The 21807-nt window shown below is 42.2% G+C and overlaps 1 protein-coding gene across 6 annotated transcripts in view; it reads right to left on the reverse strand.

Annotated features, from left to right (window-relative positions):
• The window catches only part of EXOC2 (exocyst complex component 2), a 155590-nt gene that overhangs the window by 66114 nt on the left and 67669 nt on the right, over positions 1 to 21807 (reverse strand). For all 6 annotated transcript variants that reach the window (XM_082414831.1, XM_082414832.1, XM_082414833.1 and 3 more), the window contains exons 10-12: positions 21502 to 21604; positions 17649 to 17767; positions 3980 to 4105 (exon numbers count right to left, since the gene is read on the reverse strand). In XM_082414831.1, coding sequence (XP_082270957.1) covers positions 3980 to 4105; positions 17649 to 17767; positions 21502 to 21604 — 348 coding nt within the window. The remainder of the gene's footprint in view (positions 1 to 3979; positions 4106 to 17648; positions 17768 to 21501; positions 21605 to 21807) is intronic.

The following is a 21807-nucleotide window of genomic DNA, read 5'->3' on the forward strand; positions in this document are numbered from 1 at the left end:
AAACAAATAGGAAGTAAACTCAGCTTCTCTCTTGTTGAATCCATTAATTAGTAAGTATTCTGGGCTTCCCTGGTGGCGCAGTGGTTAAAAATCTGCCTGCCAATGCAGGGGACACGGGTTCGAGCCCTGGTCTGGGAAGATCCTGCGTCGCGGAGCAACTAAGCTCGTGGCGCCACAGCTACTGACCCTGCGCTCTAGAGCCCGTGAGCCACAACTGCTGAGCCCGCGAGCCACAGCTACTGAAGCCCATGCACCTAGAAACCATGCTCCGCAACAAGGGAAGCCACCGCAATGAGAAGCCCGTGCACCGGAACGAAGAGTAGCCCCCACTCGCCGCAACTAGAGAAAGTCAGCGTGCAGCAATGAAGACCCAAGGCAGACAAAAACAAATAAATGAATGTATATAAAAAAAGAAAAAAAATTAACAAGTATTCTATGTGAAATGATTTTATGATGGGAAAAGTATCTGGACAACTATAAATAAAAACATAAACCAATTCCAAAAGGTTTCCAAAAAGATTCTGGATTCCATTGGTTGAATCTTTCTATAGCAGATAAACTGATAAAATGATTTTGTCTGAATTCCCCTTGGGATGGAGTGTCCCCACCAGAGGTGCACACTGGCTGCAGGGCCGTGTTACCGAGGGGCTGGCACTCAGGCACCAGGGCTCTCGCAAAACACACGGGCTCCTGCAGCCTCCTGCCCGGTGACAGGGAACAATTCTGAGGGTCATGTGTTTTTGATCTTTTTTTTTTTTTTTTTTTAAATATATAAAACTTTATTGAAAGCTAGAAAGGAAGACCCCAAGAAAATTAGAGACATATTTCTGAGTGACATGATTCAAAACTGTAAATGTGGTGACTTCCCTGGTGGTCCAGTGGCTAAGACTCCACACTCCCAATGCAGGGGGCCCAGATTCTTTACACCCACGTGTGTATGTGTGTACTGAGAGCCCTTTCCCCTTGTTCCTTCTAAGCCTACTACATCCAAATTCTGATCATTATAACTAAAAAATGATTTTGGATTTTCTTTTCTTATTGATAAATTCCCACATGCTCTATCACTGAAAGAATAACTTTAAGAGTTATCTCCTAAGACTGACGAAAAGAACTAAGGGAATATGGCAGGAGTATCTAATTTGTCTCAATATAAGTCATAACGTAGGGCTTCCCTGGTGGCGCAGTGGTTGAGAATCTGCCTGCCAATGCAGGGGACACGGGTTCGAGCCCTGGTCTGGGAAGATCCCACATGCCGCGGAGCAACTAGGCCCGTGAGCCACAACTACTGAGCCTGCGCGTCTGGAGCCTGTGCTCCACAACAAGAGAGGCCGCGACAGTGAAAGGCCCGTGCACCGCGATGAAGAATGGCCCCTGCTTGCCACAACTAGAGAAAGCCCTCGCATAGAAACGAAGACCCAACACAGCCAAAAAAATAAAGTAAATAAATAAATAAATAAGTCAGAAGCTCTTTAAAAAAAAAAAAAAAGTCATAACATAGGCTTCTTTTGATCACAAGATCAAGAATGAGCTTCCTCAACTTTATTCACAGCTATTGTTTACTGTAAGCAATCCCTCATAATGTTCCAATTTCAAGTAATAACTCTGGAGAAATTAAAGCTGACTTACTTTGCTTTCACTTCTAGCCATGCTGGAATAACAAGGGCTGGATTTAACCTCTGGTCATGAACAACTAGAAAACTGTGGGGCGGGGGTGGGGGGGGAATATCTAAACAAGCATTTCATAGGCAGCACAGGACTGTGATCCCTAAGGGAAGGGGAAGGGAACAGGTGGGGAGTCCACAACTGCTCTGGATTTCTGCCTGCCATTTCTAGACAAGAGAGGTCAAGGGAGGAGGAACTGAAGCAAAGCTCAGTGGGCTTTCTGAGTTGGAAAGATGGAGTTCAGGGCAGTGGGGGAGAGTGGACGATACAGGGAAGAGTTCTGGAAAGGAGGGAGGAACTACGTGGGAAAAAAGCTCCAAGAAACCACGTAAGAGTGTTCCTAAGTCATGCTCATGTCCAGTGAACTTCACAGCCAGGCAAAGAGCAGCCAGGGAGTAGTAAGGCCAAGCGTTCCAGGAATCACACGGGGGAGGGAGCAGTCCTCCTGAGTGACCCCAGGCCATTCAGGAGTGGCCTCAAGTCTCCCTAGAAGGCAGGGTACTGCTCCAGCAACTAACCACAGGCCTTGGATGAATCAAACTTATTTGCAAGTAACCGGTGAAACAAAGTCTCACACTCTTTAAAGGAAGAGAACAAAACCCAGACACTCAACACCGAACACTCCCAATGTCTGAGAAACAATGAAACACGATTAACCAGGCTAAAAGGCAGGGGAAGGAGAATCAGAACCAGAAACCACGGAGAAAACTAGTCAAGAGTAACAGAGCCACAAATGACAGAGAGAGAATTAACCTATAAGGACAATGTTCAAGTAAAGGAAAACATGAAATAATGAGGAAAGAAAGGGAAGATATTTAAAAGAACCAAATGGAACTTCTAGAGATGAAAAAGTACATGAAACTTTTGGCTTAGATGCTGAAGATAAAAGATCAGAGAAGTTGAAGGCATAACAATGAACTCTACAGTGGAGCACAGAGTGGAGAAACTGGGGTGGGGAACAGATCCTCAGTGATCTACGGGATAATCCACTGGCTTAACATACATGCAGTTGGGATTCCAGAAAAGGAAGCACAGCAGAAAGATATTTGACAAAATAATAGCCAAAAATTTTGCAAATTTGATGGAAATTCCCAGAATTCGATAAAATAGATGCAAGAAGCTTGACAAACCCCAGGCAGGATAAATTTGAACTGTTCAAGCTGATGTGATTCATTACAGTCAGCCTCAAGTATAATTTCTAACTGTTTTAAGCCTGTTAGCATGTCAACTGGTGGCAGTGAATCACATAAGGGCAAGGAAGGGGTGTGGAAAGGGTTTTCATAGATCATGTGTCATCCTACTCATTAAAGGAAGTATTTTTTTGAAACTCAGGTGGGCTGCACTTCAGGGTCAGGCCCTGGCTGTGTCTGCTTAGAGGGCTGCATGGTACCACAATGCACAGAATCAAACAGTTCTGCTCTTCCCGGTGTTTACTCTAGTGTTTGGTGGGCTGGGTGGAGAATGGGCACAGGACAAGAAGAAGCCACACTGACAGTTATGGAATCCCTTCATTTAGTGCAAATGTATCATTTGATTTTAGTGCTTATGATGGACATTCATTCATATTATTAATAAAACTTTAGAAAAAAAATCTCTACTCCAGTACTTAGAAGAATAATATGAAATACTTTGAAATAATCTTTAGAGGTATTTGAACTTAATAAGAAGTAAGGTATTTCTATTACCTTATTTGCATTTCTTATATCTATTATTGAGGTTAAGTAACCAGTGACTAATAGCATCTAATCTAATTGGTACACAAATGCATTATAACCAACATGTTTTGTATCTCATATAGGTAAACAAACAAAAGATAAATGTCAACCTCAGGAAGAAATGTAACACAGTTACAATTTGAGATGCCTTATCGTAGAAAAAATGATTAGTAACTAATTTATGATTAATAAACAAACAACTCTTTTCAAACCAAATTTTACAATTCATTAAAAAGGTGTCTACTATTTTTCTGTACTGACTACAGAGATTCACTTTTGTTGCAACTTTCATCCTAAAGACGTTCTCAGAGAATTTTGTCTGTGGCATATTTTTAAAAATTCAACCACAGAAATGTGTTGAGTAACACTGACCTGTGCCCAATGATTTATTAAAAAATCAAATGACATTTCTTTAATGTACAATGTAAAATTCATTTTAATTATCTAAATTTAATTACTGGGTAGTTGCTTAAGTAGAAGGGATGATGGCTGGTAATACTCAGCAGCAGTAACACAGGTAATTATGGAATCTTCCAAGAGAAAAACGTTGGCTATTACACAAGTACAAATTTAAAATATAAAAGTGGGAGGGAGACACTCACCGTCATCTCGACCAGGCTGAAAGCTGCTGCCCCTCTTCAGAGACGCCGTCTGGCCTAGATGACCCGGCACGGAGGCACGCACTTCGCCGTCCAGGTCCAGCGTGGCGCTGTGAAGGCCCGGTGGCCCTGGAAGAGAGAGGCAGCGTTTCCATGGACTCACGGAGCTTACTAAGTGATTTAATGGACCCCTTCTCTGACAGATTTCTTGCTCAACCATTCCATTCTTTTTTATTAAAGAAGACATCTACTAAAGTAAAACCAGAAATATTTTCTCTAAATAGCTTTTAAAAGTCACTCCCACCATACAGATTTGGAGGATTAAATCTATTACTCTGGCTTAATACAGACACGTAACTTACATATCATTTCAGAATGAATGTGCAGCAAAACGGAGGGGAGGGGGTTCCATAAACATAAAAATCAGGATGAAAAATCATTTTTTGAAAAGCAACTTGGCACTTGGAAAGGAAGGTACAGGGTTTAGTGGAGTAGACTTAACAGCATAAATCTTTGACGTCCCCCTTAAAATTTAAATCTCCAAATACCACAACTTCTTTCTTTGCGATGTGGGATGGGATTCCTCATTTCTATTCCCACTGCCAGCCACCTAGTTGGGACCCTTTTCACCCTACACTGTTAATATTCTAGAAGCCTAACACTTCACTAGAGAATGTCAAGACATTCTCTTTATTGTCCTGGATTAATACCACCAAAATACTGCTATCTTGATTCTCTTCTCAGAAGTCTTCCAGAAAACCCTCAGAATTCCAACCCAAATTATCTAAGAACCAGGAAACACTTTTTCTAAGATGGTTCTCCAGAGTCACCAGGAAAGGAACCCCGTGTTGCTAATCCCGTTAGTGAGAGGCTGGCGTTATGGGTAGAATTCGCCTTGTCAGCCAGCAGAGGTGCTATAACCGGCACTCTGAGCTCTGCGGCTGAGCATTCAAAGACCTCCAAAACAAGCTGAATTCAATAAACATTTACAGGGTGTTCACGGTGCAGAGGACACTGTGAAAATGCATCATTCATTTTCCTGCCTCACTTCCTACCCTTTTCATCATCCTCCCCATCCTGTCAAACACAAGTCTCCTCCTGCTGTTCCAGCTCAAAGTGCTGTCTACTTTCCCTGCCCTCCGACTGCAGTGAGAATGAACACCGTTTCATTGACTCAACATCCTGCCTTCTGCTGTTCATTAACAGTTCCAATCAGAACTTCTCGGGGATAAGGATCAATATTACGTCTCTGTCCACAGCTGGATCTTCTGCATATAATTCCTTCGATATACACTGAGTGACTGATACTAAATTATTCAATAAGAATGCTCTTCCTTGTTTTATAACTTAACAGAATATGAAAAGCTTATAGATTTGTTTCCAAGGGCAAAAGATGAAACCCATTTATAAAATAATGATTTTATGCCAATGATAGTGTCAGTTATTCAGTAGCATCAAACAAGTCTTTACTGAGCCCTCCATGTGCTGGGAATCGCAGGCCCCTGGGATACGGTGGTGGGTAACAGGTAAAGGCCTGTCCTCAAGGTGTTTACATCCTGGCAGTGGAGGCAGAAAATCAAGACATAAGTGAATAAAATATAAGCAAAGAGTCTGCTTTCATGGCCCCTCCCATCATGAGCCACTCAACGCGATACGGTATGAGCTATCTCCCCACCTCCTCACAGATTCTTCCAGGCAGGTTTTAGAGAAATAGAAACCAAGTCATTTGAACGGATATTTTCAGTGGAACGGCATTTTATTAAATACCTACGATGTTTCAGCTACTATGTTAAATGCTTTATTTACATGCACTTCTACTTTGGAACACATTAAATCTAGGATAAGAAGACTGGTAGAATTCAATATTTTAAAACAGCAAGAAAAATGACAGAATAAGAAAACACAAGCATGAAGAAATAATATTTTTTATAATTGATTTTTTTCCCATCTCAAAGAGGAATTTGTGTGGAAGCTTTGAAGATTTATGACATTTTCCTCTGAAGTTTATATAGTCACCACTGCTATTAATTGTAGAATTCAAGAAATTAATATCAAAATATCAATTTTCTGACATACTTTAAAAGGAAATGTAGGGACTTCCCTGGTGGCGCAGTGGTTGGGAATCTGCCTGCCAATGCAGTGGACACGAGTTCCAGCCCTGGTCTGGGAGGATCCCACATGCCACGGAGCAACTAAGCCTGTGGCCACAGCTACTGAGCCCACGTGCCACAACTACTGAAGCCCATGCACCTAGAGCCAGCACTCCACAACAAAGAGAAGCCCACGCACCGCAATGAAGAGTAGCCCCCACTCGCCACAACTAGAGAAAGCCCGTGCGCAGCAACAAAGACCCAACGCAGCCAAAAACAAATAAATAAATTTATAAAAAAAAAGGAAATGTAAAAAAGCCCAAACTTGGCACCACATTAAATATTTATATAAAATGTGTAATTCATGTAAACATGTATACTGAAAGGTGCAAGAAGAGAATGCTTTAATTCAAAACGTTTTAAGTTACTACCCTTGAAGGTTTCAGGACTATAAGTTTTTGATTAAGAAGGAAAACACCTCCTAGTTTCCTAAATACACACTGTATACCATTCCTACAAAAAAATACAATGATCATTAAGTAGATCCTCAGAAAAAGTTTTTCCCCGTAACTGGTGTGTTTACAGCATTAATTTAAATGCATGATATTAAGCCCTGTATAGTTTAATTTAAATAAACCTTGAATTTTGAAACTGTTAAAAGACTGATTTATTTTTCCCTTTAATGACAGAAACTATTAAGAATGTGCGTTCCTTCTATTAGAAACCGTATCATCATTTTCTACGATATCAGGAAAAGAAAGCTTACCAAGAACTAATGTCTTATTTGGAAGTGTCTGTTGAATAGCAGCAAGGACAGCACAGCAGCAGGGCGAGGACGGCCCCCAGACCCTGGGGACAGACGCGTCCGTGGACGTGCTGGGCCGAGGGTCCGGCAGGTGGTGCCCTGCATAGCCTGGGGACCAGCCCTGCAGTGGGAGCCCGGGCCTGAGCCCAGAACTCGCTCTCCTCTAACGGTCTGCTCCTTTCTCTGGTCAGAAAAAGTCTTGCAATGAGTAATCTTATGGGGAATTAGGAGCATTGTCCTTTGAGGAGAAAATTAATGAAAACATTTAAAATCTCAGTTGTCAGAAATTATTTACTATCAAGTGTCAAAAAAAAAATAAAACTTGAGGATTCTGATACTTCTTTTAAACTTAAATTACATGACGATATTTATACCCCACAAAAATTATTACAAATAATGAAGTGCTTCTGATGATAAACAAACATTATTATAAAAGAAAGAAAAAGATGAAAAAAAGTTTCTGTAACATAAAATCAGCAAACGGTTTTAAAATATAAGAAATCTGTTTATTTTCTCTTGACTGTTTTACCTCACAATACGATAGCAGTGTCTCTTGATATGTTTAACAGAAATATGCTATATAAAATATACGGTTATAAATTAGGGTAACTAGGAAGTTTCATAATATCATGCTCTCATTTATGTGCAGACCATACACAACTGAAAATTATGTTACTTAGTATATTTTCCCTGAAAACACTAAATTATCTGCCCCGATTATCCACCTAAGGACGGTGTTCAATACATACATACACAGGACTTCGGTTTTCATTAGAAGCTTAGTTTGCACTAAGACGTTCTGCAGGTGACAGAGCCTAAAGTTTTTGTAAAATTGTGTTTGACTTTGTCTTTTTCAAACTTAAAACTGCATTACTGAGTTATGAGAGGTCATGTGTTTTCTTGAGAGTAGATTTTCTCTAGAAATGAACTGTTCCTACCATTTTATCCCAGACGAACGTTTTTATCAAATAGGATCACAGCCCAGATTTCCTTCATTTGTGCTCACGCTGACAACTGCTCCCTATCCCAGGGATCCCCCGGCTCTGTGGCAGAAGGAGTCACAGGCGGCATGTGCTTCTTCACCTGTAAAAATCAGGGCTTGAACTACACAAGCCTTAGTGTCTTTTTTAGCTCTAAAATTCTGATTCTATGATACAAGATCTGAATTTGAAACTCTGAACCACCACTGAGAACAAAATGGGAAGTACGCTTACTCTGCTCCCTGGAAGAGTTTAGGACAGCTGAGGACAATGATTAGCAGGGTTCTGTCAATGTGTGAACGGTCGGTCGGCCTCTACACAGACAGCAAATGTGAGTGTTAAGTCGTAAAAGGAAATTTCACCAAGAAAATACTAAAGGCGACAAAAACAGTAACAGGGAAAATGTCACTAGGATTTCATACTTGTTATTGTGGACCTTACAGCTTGGCTATTTTAGAGGCACCAAGCAGAGTAACCAATAAATACCCTCAAATGACAGTGTGCTGATAAGATCAAGATTACTTGGCTGCAATCTGTCCAAGTTATCTGAGGAATAACTATGGGGAAAGATTGCTCTCCTGACAAAACTTCACACAGCAACACTTCCATTAGTACAGTATTTCCAGTCCTAAAATTCTATATGGTGTTTGTAGGGGAAAAAAAAAAAAGGATACTAAAAAAATTCGAGAACTAAATAATCCTAGGGTATAGCTGTATCTTCTAAATTCCACGAACTAGTATTTGAGTTTTTACCAATACATCAAAGAAAACATATATATCTTATCTACAGATGCTTGGAAGAAGCATCTTGGAAGAAAAACTCTTTTAAACACTTAAAATTTTTAAAAAATGACTAAGCTTCTGAATTACTGACACTTGATAGAAGAAACGTTCACATGTTGAGGTGTGGGGAAGACATTCTGGATTATACACGAGTTAACTTGAATTTTATACTAACTAGAACAGCCTGTTTGTGGCTGTTCAATCAAACATACATTGTACATCTGCTTTAAATATTACAGAAAAGGGCACAGTGACCAGAAGTAAAGAACATCCACGCTAAAAATAAAGATGAAATGCCTGTCTCCCTGGGCCGCCAATGCTGGTCCTCCTCGAATGGTGAGATTCCCTTCCCAGGTGCCAAGGCCACACTGACTCGCTGTGTACATGCTGGTCTGTATCCCTGACATGTTTGATGTTCTTTGTTCTGACAAGATATAAAACTGTGCTGAAAACCACGCTTCTCTGGAACAGTTCCTCAGAGTTATCTGAGAGGCTGTCTTCTGGGCTACAGTCCTCAGTTTGGCTCAAATAAAACTCTTTTCTATCAAATAAAACTCTTTTCCCATTACAGATCATTTATTTTCGTTGACACACTCGAGTCAACATTCTGTTTCTCTGGTTAAATAAAGCTTCTAAAACATGCTACCAGCATTCTCAAAAGGAACTATTTTTCTAATTGTGAGTATGTAGGAGAAACTTAACAGATTACAAATAAATATAAAATTAGAAAAATCACCTTTGGAATACTATATAAACAAAACAGAAATTTACTTTTAATAAGAGAAAAACAGAAAATTTGTTTTCAGAAGTTGCAGAAGTAATTTTCTTCAGAACACTAACAATCCTAGCCGCTTCACCAAAAGAGTAAAAATGGCAGTACAGAAATCAAGTTTAAAGTATATCACTTTTCTAAAAGAAAAACTATTTATCTTTCACAATTTGCTATCAACGAGTTGAAAGATTTGCTATTTTTTTTCCAACTGTGAGATTGTTACCAGATAAAAAGTCTTCAGCTTTATGCGAACTTAAGAGATATGGCAAGATTTTCTGCAAAGCTCAAAAACTTAAGGGTTTACCTTAAAACTCTGAGTCCGACAAAAAACTGATAATGGCTTTAGGAAGATCTGTAAGAAATGCTTATTATACCAAGGATTCCATATCACACATCAGCCAAATCCTTTCAACTCCAGCTAGCTGGGTGCGCTCTCCCTTCTTTAAATGCAGTGGTCAGTATGTGTTTACCAGACTCCCTGAGACACAAAGGGCAGGAGAGCCTTTTCTGCGGTGGGGGAGAGGCCTGCAGATGTGGGCTAGGTGATACATTTGCCATGTGTACTCGGCCCCCGGGCCCCCGGCCCCCCGGCCAGCTTTCTCCCAGCCCACGTGGTGCGGGGAGCCCTGGTCTACAGCCAACTCTCCAGGCGGCCCACTTCCTCAGCCCGAAACACCTCCAAACACACTTTCCTGTGCACAGCAGGCCCCTGTCCTGAGCAGCAGCCCGACCACCCCCTGCCGCTTGTTGACCGCGCTCGGGCCAGGAGCCTCCGCAGACACAGGCCGGCTGGACTCCTGTCAAGCACAGTGCACACGAGGGTCGGTGCCTGGGATGGGGTGGGTGCAGCAAGGCAGCTACCAACCGCCAGGAATGAGACTGTGTCCACAGATAAGAATGTTCTTTTTGATCTGATGCTTCTATACATACATTTCAAGTTCCTACAGGGCACTTCCTCAATTTAAAGGGGATCGTTTAATCCAAATTAAACCAAGGAAGGCGTATTTAACAGGCCGCATAACCTCACTCCACTTCTTAGGGCTGCAGGCCAAGTTCTGAACTGTATTCCAACATCGTTCGGAACAAAAGCTGAAAGGAAGAAACATATTTTAAAAGCAAGACTACAGGCGTGAACCTTGAAGAAGCACTTCTCAACTAACATCGGCTATATAAGCAAGAACCATACATCGTAACAAGCTGGTTAGGCGAATAACCAAAACCAAATTATTTATGCTTTTATTTAAGTACGACCCTTTTCTGCAGTTATACACAGATTTAAGTAGAGAACACCTACTTAGACTGTATAAGCAATAGAATCATTACAAAAATGACAACAGGAGACATAAAATATCTGTACCCCTGAATATTCTAAAATTACCAGGCAATGCTAGCAATTCAAGGTGTGCGGGGCATTTACTGTCAAAGCCGTTTTCTCTTAAGGCTGGAGGGTGTGTCTCCCCCCAAGACAGACAGTGAGCCAAGCAGAAAAGAGCCAGCGCTGGGACGTCACGCGGAGAGGTCCTCCTGACAGAAGCCCTGCTGCCCTGTCTGACCTGACACAGACAGACGCTGCCACCAGGTGACCAGAACCGAGCACAAAACGAGGCAAGTCTCACTCCTCCGACCGCACCCAACAGCTGGGGAAGCACTGACAGGACCTGCGAATGAACGCTGTGCTATTCGAACAGGAAATCAAATGCTCAAGTGCTAGTTTACTGACTTTTAAAAAACTGTTTAAATTACTAGTATTAATTGCTAGTCTTCATTTTAATTTGGAAGCTAAATTTGTCTTTTCAAATTAGATTAAAAAACAAATTTACAATCACGTAAAATCCTGCTAAGCTGTCAGGTAATTAAAACTGCTTATGTAAACTTATACCGTTTACAAACAACAGCGACAATTTCTAACAGGGTGCACTGTGAATCTAATTCATGGCACACTGAGTATCACCTAGGTTTCTTCCCTTTCTGAGAAAAAGGACAAAAGGGAAAGGAAAACCAGACCACCACTTTGCTGGAGAGAAGATTTTTGCTATTACAGTCATAAACTGGTACTTTTCTTCTATTCCTCTCTCCTGAATCTACCTTCTTCTGTATATCCTTTATGGCTTACGAATCTCAAAGTAAGTGAATTAAATCCCACTACAAGTATTTAGAAGCACTGCCTCTTCTAACGCCAACTGAAGCAACAGTGAGCAGGTAAAGCACGATTCACATCGGGAGGACTCAGTCACGGGGACGGGAAGGTGGAGACCAAACCAGTGTCGCCTACCTGTACTTGCAGGAGCTGTGCCTTTTCTTCTTTTTAAATCAACGTCTATCATTCTGGGTTCACATTGGTATAACCAACATTCAGGAGAGAAAGTACTTTTTAAATCTCCAAAAAATAAACTTTAATAAAAGAAACTTCCTAATGTACAACCTCACGATAACAACTTTAAAATAAAAAATTATAAATTTTATTAGATATTAAATATATGTATAAACATTTACTGTCTTTTCAAACATAGAAACATTTTTGTAGTTATGTAGAAGATCTGATGAATCTGCTGCCGATTTCCTAATGGAGGCGTGCAACCTAATCTGGTGCCCGAGCTACCTGATGCCAAATTGTGGAAATACTAGAATTATATTTATTAACCCCACCGATTATCTACATAAAGGTCACATCTGTATTTTTTAAATATCAAGAAAAAATATAGTTTAGTTATACTAAATTCATGAAACTGTACAAAAATTTAAAATGTAATTTATGCATGTATTTGATGAGCTTGAATTGAAAATATAGACTTTTTATATTGTAGGACCACTGGATAAACAAATATTTCAGCAAGTAATTAATCTAATAATCTGCTCTGGTTGAAATAATTAAAATAACTAATTCGCCTCTATTCTTAATATTATTCCTCTATAATAGATCCGTACTGTGATGGTTCAGAATAAACCTTTCAGGTGTGACATATCATCTCTTAAGTTTTCAAAGAGAACCTGAGCCACATATAAATGTATTTCCTTCTGTTGTGTGACTGTTGGAAAGAATCTATGGCTTCTATTCTAAATGCACCATTTGCCTCTGTTCTAATATGTCCTCTGGGAAGTCCTAGTGGTGCAGACAGCAGAAAGTAGAGATAACTGCTCTAGATGCTTCTCCCTGGAGTTACCACATATAGTCAGCATATATTTTAAATGAGCTTAGAGTTAAACTCATTTTCAGAACAAAGGAAAAAACACACCTTTGAAGGCTACCTTTAAAAATCCTGTTTGAGAATGTCCGTAGGGGGTTAAACCAAAGGCTTTTCCTGACAGGAAACCTGAAGGTTTAGTCTAATTTTGGCCCTATTTCACAGAAATTTTAAGAGACGAATGACACTTCTTATGAGGCGGTAAAAGTTTTGGAAGATAAGCTGTACAGCTGACTAGCTCAGGCTGGAAGAAAACAGACCCTTCCACAGGTGTTTATGCTTTCAAGATGAATTTTTTTTTAATGTTGATCTTTATTCCTGTTTTTTCCCCTCATATTTGTCTCCTCTTAGAAAAACCGAAAGATCACCTTTGGGCTACAGGGGCAGGCCATGGAAAAGTGAGGAATTCCCGGATACCTGGCAGGGTGTGTCGAGGCGTGATGGTCATCTCCTGTCTGTGTCCTGGTGTGCATCATCTAGGGGCACCATCTACCAGGTTCGTATGCGTTATTATTATAAAAATTGGAATCCAGAGAAGGCTCTAATGCAGTGTTTATAAAAATATCAACCCTATGACCTACCTCTACTGACCAATGCTTCGTATACAGAAGAATGTAACCTGGACAAATGTGGCTTTTTTATGTAGGACTGCTGTCTCTGAAAATCTATCACCATCTTGGCTCATGAACTTTTCTTGAAGACCACAGACTAAATACAATTAACATTTTAACCCAAAGTCCCATGTAAAGACTTAAAAAAAAAAAAAGTGTATGTTAATTAGGTTTCTTAAACTCAGGCATAAAAACCAGCTTTACTTACAAAGACACAAAGAAGTCTTTTCCTGTCTGAAATATTTACAGTCTATCTTTTTAAAATTGTATTTCACTTCACAAGACTGGGTTAATCAATCAGTTACAAGCATTTCTCTTCTCTGGTGTTAAAAGTCCAAGTACAGGGTGTTAACAAATTGAAGAACTTACAATTCATTCTTAGACTTAGAGTGCAACAAGCTTTCATTTTGAAAATAGGTTCTGGAGAAGACCTGAATGAAAGCAATGCAGCTTCACAAAAAGGCACTGTCATCATCGTGCCATCGGTTCACCATGTTCAGAAACGCGCTTGATGAAATATTAGCTTCAACCACAGAACACAGAGAGGTCTGTGGAACCATCGTGCAGAACACGTGTCTGTCACCTGGCTTCACTGAGGCAGCTTCCTCACGTGCAAAACAGATTCAAGTCATGTACCAAACCAGACAACTTCCCAGGTTTCTTCCAGACCCAAAATGTTGTGATTACGAGAGGATGGCCAACAGAAAGTCCAAATGATATTTAGGAGACTTGCCCTCATACTGACTTCATTTCTATTACACCTAACTGGGACGCTCATAAATATCAATTAGGAGTCTATCGGGAACAACTGGGTGTAGATTACATGAAAGAAAAATTGTACTTATTCCCAGCAAACTTATAATTAAGGCCAATATCTTCCATAAACACACCCACACATGCACATGCCTATGCTATATAATTACATTACCTGTATATGGGTAGGCAGGTACACAGTAAAGAGCTAACGTGTCCAGTGACATATACACACTCTGATGACAACAACCAGGAAGGCATCCAGGTGCCAAGTGGCCAAAGTGGACGCTATGTCACTAACGGCTAATTCTTCTAGGAAACACAAGTTCTGTCTCCATCTGTGTCACTTCTTGTATCATCTGCCTTTGCACTGGCTATCAATTAAAAAGCCACATTAAGTACACAGTATCCGTGTACTTAAAAAGATACTGGAGGTATTAAACTGCTTTTGAATTTGACAATTAACTGAATACTTGATATTAAGAAACCACATTTCAGGTAATGATAATAGTATTTTAGTTACAGATTTCACAAAGCATCTTTACCTTTGAAAATTACATACTGAAATAATTACGGATGAAATGATGTGACCTGCTTCAAAAATAATTCAGGGTGAGGGAGGCGATGTAGATAAAACGAGACTGGCTGTGAGGGGATAACTGTCGAAGCTGAGCGGGTACACGGGAGGTTGTGGTATCACCCCTGGTGCTCTTAAGTATGTTTGGAATTCTCCAAAATAAAATAATAAGAACTCCTTCTGATGGTGAGCTCAAAAGAACACACCAACTTTCCAATTAAAAGGCACTTATCTGTTAGGACTGTCTATATTGTTCATATTAGTCGTGTTTGCTGACCACAGATGGGCACGGCTCAGGATGTTCCTCTGAATGTCAAGGACGATTAAATCCTAACCTGTAAACATCTAATGAATTTAGGAAATTTACATTGTATTGTCACCGAAATCTGTGTAGTAAGTTCAAAGAGTCGTAAACTGTTATGTTTCACTTCCTAATTTTAAAGACCAACTTATGAAAATAACTTTAGGTAAACCTCGTCACTAACAAAAGGATCCATGTAATGCACATTCCTCCAAGTACTTCATAAGCGAGTGGCAACTTCTACAACAGGCTTGGTCAGAGTGAATAAAAAGGCAGGTCTCCAGTTACGCAGAAGCTAGTGTCTTTTTTTTTTTTCAAGAAATGCTGATTTTCAGCAGTTTTGGATAAATACATATAGCAATACATAACACCAAGATGACAGGGCAGGAATCCATTAGGTAAGGGTGTGTCTCTATCTTCAAGAAAGATTCAGACCTTTAGTGATGGAATATTGGTTATCAGATCTTTCAGGTATGGGTGCGACAATAAGGTATATGAATTTTCCTGGCACTTCTCCAATTTCAAACGGTCTATATGCTGTCTTCATAAATGATACATGCTTTCCAGAAATTCAAATATTTTCATAACTAAAGCATACAGTTGGATTGTTTCTTATAAGCCTGAGTAGGGAAAACGTTTGTCAGACCGTGATCCTGTTTGTATCACTGTATATACCAGCCTCTTCACTGGAGAGGGGAAGGGTGGCACTTATTGAGCACCTACTGGGTCTCTGGACTACTTCCCCGTGGCTCTTTCCCTGGAAAACTCACATCCCTCACTTAGGTTCAGGGGCACCAACACCTCCTCTAGGAAACTTCCTTGGGCCTCCCGCTAACGAGACTGAGGCAGAGTTCTGCACTCCCCACTTCGCAATACCTCTCACAAGTACACTTATGTAATAAACAACATGTGATTTGTTTGAAGACATAGGTCTCTCTCACTAGACTACAAGCTCCAAGAGGCCAGAGACCACGTGGGTCTTGCTCATCACGGCTCTTCGGTCCCGAGAGCACATCCGCCACGCTGATTACCAACCGCGGCTGCACCACGGTCTCCTGGGAGCTTTAAGAAGTACTGCTGCGCGGACTCCACTGCTAGAGAGTCTACTATGATGGTCAGGAATGGGGAGGAGGCTGGGAAGCGACAGTCTTGGAAAAAAACCCAGGGGGTTGTGACGGGCAGCCACGTCGAGAGTCCTGCCCAACAGAGCAGACTCAGTACACAAGAACCTGAGGCCCTCTCAATACCCCCCAACGACCTCAGACTGTGTATGTTGCTTGATGTCATCTTCACTTGCTAAAACTATAAAATAATTAATGACATACTAGAAATTTAGATACGGCATCAGTGAAGAGATACGTGGGTTTTCCTATACATCAAGAATAGAAAAGAACAGACTCACAGCTGGAAAATACTCAACTTCAAGCCACCTAATTCACGACAAAACTAAACTATAAATAAATAATCATGGCCTCTCTGTGGCACCTCCTTCTGTGCCAGGACTGCTCTCACGTTACTTCACTTTCTCGTCCGGAAACCTTGTAAGCATCGCTGCGCCTTATTTATATAATCTATTTGGTGTCTCAGGCCACTGAAACTGCATTTGCCAAGGTCATCAACAGCCTCAGCACAAAATCTAAAGGACACCCCTTTATCGGACTCTTCACCTTAAAACCCTTGCTGACCCTCCTTTCCCTCTCGGCTCCCTGGCCACCCTCCCTCATCTCCTCTGCAGGTTTCTCCTCCACCAGCCCTGTAAAGAGCACTCCCTAGGACTCTGTCCTACATTTTCTTCCTTTTTCTCCTTCTTGGGTGCATATGTCAACTCCCAGGGACCATCTACCTGCAGACCACATCCAAACCTCTCGCTCTTTAAATTCAGTTACCTACTGGACGCCTCCACTTGTACGTCAGACAGCCGCACACCAGCCGGTCCAAAGAAAAGGGAAGACCGCCTTCTCCTCCTCGCCCCAACCCCACGGCGCACCATCCCAGCCAGCTGCCAAGGTCAGACCTCTGGGAATCACCGAGCCCCTCCTTCGGTCACCAAGTCCTGTCGATCCCAGGTTCCGGACAGAGCTCGAATCCCCTCCTCCTCCACACCCACGGCCTCCGTGCCGGCGAGATGCCTGAATCACCACAGCAGTCTCCTAACCGGCTCCACTGTCCCCGCCTCATCGGGTCTTTCCCAGGCTTCAAAGCCCTGGACGAAGTCCATCCAGGCCCGGGGCCTCCCCACCCGGCCTCAAGTCCTGCCACTGTGATGGCTGTGAACCAGCTCTGACTCTTCCTCCACTCTCCTCAGGGCCTGTGCCGGAGGCGGCCCGGCAGGCATCCCTCATCCTCTAGGTTCTCTGCTAACACAGAGCCCTGTCTGAGACACGTCCCCAAACCCGCCATCTACCAGTCAAACCTGGTACTTGCTTAGTTGAGCTCCATGAGGGCCGGGACTGCGCCCGTGCACCTGGACTTGGCACGGTGCCTGGTGCGCAGCAGGGCTCAACACGCACTTGATGGAATAGTGAGTGTGCTGTTCCTGTTGACCGAGCCTAGTGTCACTTCTACAACATCGTGTCGCTTCCACAAGAGGTAACTGCTCCGCAAGCCAACCCTCTGTCAACACTGCCCGCCAACCACGAGACAGGCATGCTGAGGGGGCTTTCTCCCCGCCCCGGCTCTCTTACTCGTCCAGGGAGGTGCTAACCGGGGTGGGGGCAGGTACAGCTACAAAGAGAGCGACTCATCCCTCAGTCAAGGGCGTCCCCAGAGTGTGTCGAGTGACGAGGGGGAGGGCGCACGCAGGGAGAAAGGGCCTTGCCTTTGAGGTCCCGCACGCAGCCCTCCCGGCAGCTGTGCATGAGCTGGAGGATCCATCGGTGCTGGGCTCCGATGCACCGCCACGCAGGGTCGCCTGGCGCGTGGAGGTCAGACAGGTACCTGAAACGGCAAGGCCAAGGCTGACCCAGTCAGCTTCTGCTGCACAGCCATCCTGAGGACAAGAGGAAAGCTAGCACAGCTTAAAGTCATCACTTAAGAAAACCTAAAATTTTGTCAATTAGTAAAGCATTCGTCAATACTAGTCTTGAATATTCAGTTCTAAACGAAATATATTCAGATTTCTTTTCATGCAATTAACAAACAATAAACCTACATTTTAAGAAGTTAGGACTTTATAAAAATACAACCAAGGAGACAAAGACAACTTGCAATGTTCCTATAATGCCCAGTGAGAGCGTATCTTTACGGTTACATTTTGTTCACAGAGTGTTTCTACTTAGTTCTCAGTCACACAGAAAACAGGTGGGAGCCAGCAGAGGCCTCAGCGTGAATATTTCTTCATTCCTTTCTGGTCTGAAATACGGCCACGAGGTGGCAGTGTGACCCTTTTTTCTGTAGGATCCAAACAGGGCAACTGAAACTTAAGACCACTTTATTACACAAAGAGATTTGGTGACAGCAAGCACTGACTTCTAAGTCTAAACTCGAATTCATGAGAAGATATTTCTTTAGAAAATACAGTATAGATGGGCATTTTTCTTAGTTTTAAAATAGTTCTTAAAATATTTAAATTCTTCTTTCTCTGTAAAAATTCCAAACCCAGATAGACAACTGAAATAGATTTCAGTTGAAAAATTTCTGCCAAATATTATTCAAATCTCGGCCCTCATGAAATATATAAATATAACAAGTTAAATCCAATTAAATCAACTTCAAAAGCTGGATTTATTGTCTTAAAATAACTCATAAACCCTAAGCTGTCTGTTGTCTTGGGGTTAAAAGTTCTGTTCAAGAATAAATTTTAATTAATGGTGACAAGCTATGACCTCTAAACACGCAGGGACACACCTGGGCTTCTCTCCCCAGCTTCTGCAGTACTGAGTATTTCCTTACTCAGTCTTCTCAATTAGCAGCTAATTAGAGGAGAAACAAGTTAGTGACAAATAAAACACTGAGAAGAAACCTGACATCACATTCGGGAACGACCCACCTCCCCTGACCTCCACGGGCTAACGGGGAAGAATGGTTTCTGAGGACAGCGGGGTGTCCCGTGCGGGCTCCTCTCCTACCCGAGCCATGACCCTTTATTTACAGGGGCCAGGAGGCTGTCTGTGCCAAGAGTCTGGCACATCAATTAACAGCATCCCCGGGAGGATCTAACAGGTGACGTTCAGCAAAGCCTTCAAAACCCAATCTGAGTCTTCCCCTCACACAGGCTTTCCTCTTCTATCCTCTGGAATGTAAATATGACAAATAGTACATTGTGTCATTTCTTTCCCCAAACCGTGCGCTTCCACCCTTCCTGCCGGAGAGGAACTGTCTGTCGGAGGTGTCCTCAGACAGGTTTGTTTTGCCCAGAGACTCCTGCTGCACCTCCTCCTGACGCTGGCACTCAACAGCAACCTCAGATCGGCAGCAGCAGAAAACACAGCACCGTCCCTGTCGGAGGGCGGCTTCCCTCCCTCTCTGTGCACACCACCAGCAGCACACAGAGGGGCCGTCACAAGGCTCGCTCTCGAGCAGCACAGCAAGATCAACATGCCTTTCTGCTCATCATCTTCTCAGATTATGTCTTTTCAGTATGCTGGCGAGGTCCTCCCAAAATTTAATAATAATCCTCTTTCTATCATCTTGCTAATGGGTATTACATAAAAGAGTTTTATAAAGAAAGATAAATTTGTTGTCTCAGAAACTCTGCAGTGTCTCAGTTCAAAAGCACAACTTGTGCTAGGCTTTTCCTTGGTTAAATGACTTAATCCAATGAGCTTCCTCTTTTCTTTTAGTATGTAGTTTCATTTCAAAGATCTTGGCTTAGCATATGATACAGGTTATTGCTATTTCTTTTAAATACGTGTTATCTGAGAACACTTTTTAAAAAGACTTTTTTAGAAGGCAGAAGGTAAGGAATGTTAATTATGATGAGCATAGGCTCAAAATTTTTAAATTTAAGAATTAAAGTCTTTAGCCATACTCGAGCATGATTTTTAACAATTACCAAGGACAGAACCACACTGGCATGGAAGAAGTATGTGGTACTTGGCTTGTTGCTTGAGCTACTAGCCTCACCAGAGTAAGGAGAGTGAAAAGCATCAGGATGCCTTTAGGTAGATACAGCAGTGAACAACAACACAACAACACAGGGGTAATCTGACTCGCTCATTCCCTGCGCAACTTGGTTACGTGAGAGCTAAGAGGTGGAGTTTTGCTGATGATAAAGTCGAGAGTCTCCACCCCCACTTGGTGCTCAAAGGACTGCGCACCATAGATTCCAAAGTCCAGCAGATATTTGGCCTGGCTGTGATGTTGTTTTTGCTATTCATTAATAATGAAACCCTTAATTTAAGAAAGATGATAAAATTGCTCAGTATCTTCTCAAAGTATCAAAAATAAAATAATGATTAAAAAATAAGTAAATGACTTGACATTCTCAGTGACATTCTTGTTCCTTTCCCTTTAAAATGACAGGGAATAAAACATTAAATAGGCCATTTAAAAGAATCTTTTTTAACACCCACCATCTTTTAAATGGTATCCAGTAAGTTAACCAGTCACAGGAGCTGTACATGAGTTATCTACATAAATGGAAATTCGCTACACAAAGAAATCCTGCACTCAATAAGGTTTAACGTATTACTATCAGCAAATGAAAAAGAATAAATGTAAACAGGTAAACAGACACAAAGCCCGATTAGTGAAGCAACACGGCAGAACACAGACAAGATGCTAACCAGTTATGTTTCCTACATGAGAGATTAACCTTCCTAGAACTCTGTTACTTTACACGTTAAAAAAAAAAAAAAAAAGCGGTTGGATAACTAACGTGCAGTTTATTTGCAGCATTAGATTTCTATGATTCTACAGGCCAGAAAAATCTCCCAAATGCATTCTTTCCTCTGGGGGCACTTAGAGAAAAGCAAAGACAGGTTGTGAAGCCAGACAGACGGGAGGCCTGTGGCGGTGCGTGCTGAGCAGCGACCGCCCTGAGTCCCAGGTCCTCACCTGCACGCCAGGTGTGATGCAGATGCCGCATGGAGGCTGTGAGGCACAGTGAGGCTCAGACACAGCTGCGCAGGCTGGTTTGGGGGGGGGGGGGGTGCAGTCAGCAGTTCCAGCTCCCCTGCGCTTGCTGAAGCCCCTCCCTCTTGGGCAACATGGTTCCCTCTATGCTGTGGTGTCCATGGCTTTTGCTGTTACTGCTGTCTTTTTCACGTAAGCCCTCCCACTTCCTTTTCAAGACTGAAAGCTTTCAGAATTTTCTCTGCTGCTGAGCCCTGGCCACTCTAGGGGCACCAGAGACTCTCCCGCCTGTGGGACAGTGCCACCCTCTAAGCCAGTCAGGGAGTCCCCACCTGCGGGGGCCCACAGGGAGCCCCCCGCAACCCCGGGCTGGGGAAGATGCTGTGGACGGGAGGAGAGGTGCAATGAGGCTACTTTTCCTTTCTCCAAACCGGCAGGATTTCCTTGCCTTTAAAGAGTGAGTGCTCCCAAATTTCTGAGTACACAAAAGAATTTTGGTGTCCTACACTAGGTATCCCTAAATTTCTGCTACTTGTCTTCCCTTTTACCGTTTTGTCAATCTCCCAATTTCCCTCAAATCAGCTTTAAGAGTTACATGATGTATGCAGCACTATCCAGACACATGTGATTTGTCAAAATTCTTGCAGAAGGTTTACCTTATATAACGTTTTTGGTCATGTAAGGTCGATGGTGTCTCAAGCAACTTATCCAGAAGTAATTCTCTTAAAGCTTCAATCCGTGTTTCTACTTCAGCATAATCTGTTTAAAAAGGAAAGAATTACACGACTTACAGAATGAAAATTTAAAATCCAATTACAGAAAGCAGAACAGTGGCTGCCTTGGGGTAGAGGGGCGACTGAGAAGAGGAAAGAGGGAAGTTTCTGGAGTGATGAAAACGTTCTCTCCAGGGTGTGGGTTCCATGGGCTTGTGTATTTGTCAAACTCACTGAGCTGCAACATGT

The sequence above is a fragment of the Balaenoptera physalus genome, assembly GCF_965194825.1.
Source record: "Balaenoptera physalus genome assembly, chromosome: 11".
NCBI classification, from domain to species: Eukaryota; Metazoa; Chordata; class Mammalia; order Artiodactyla; family Balaenopteridae; genus Balaenoptera; species Balaenoptera physalus.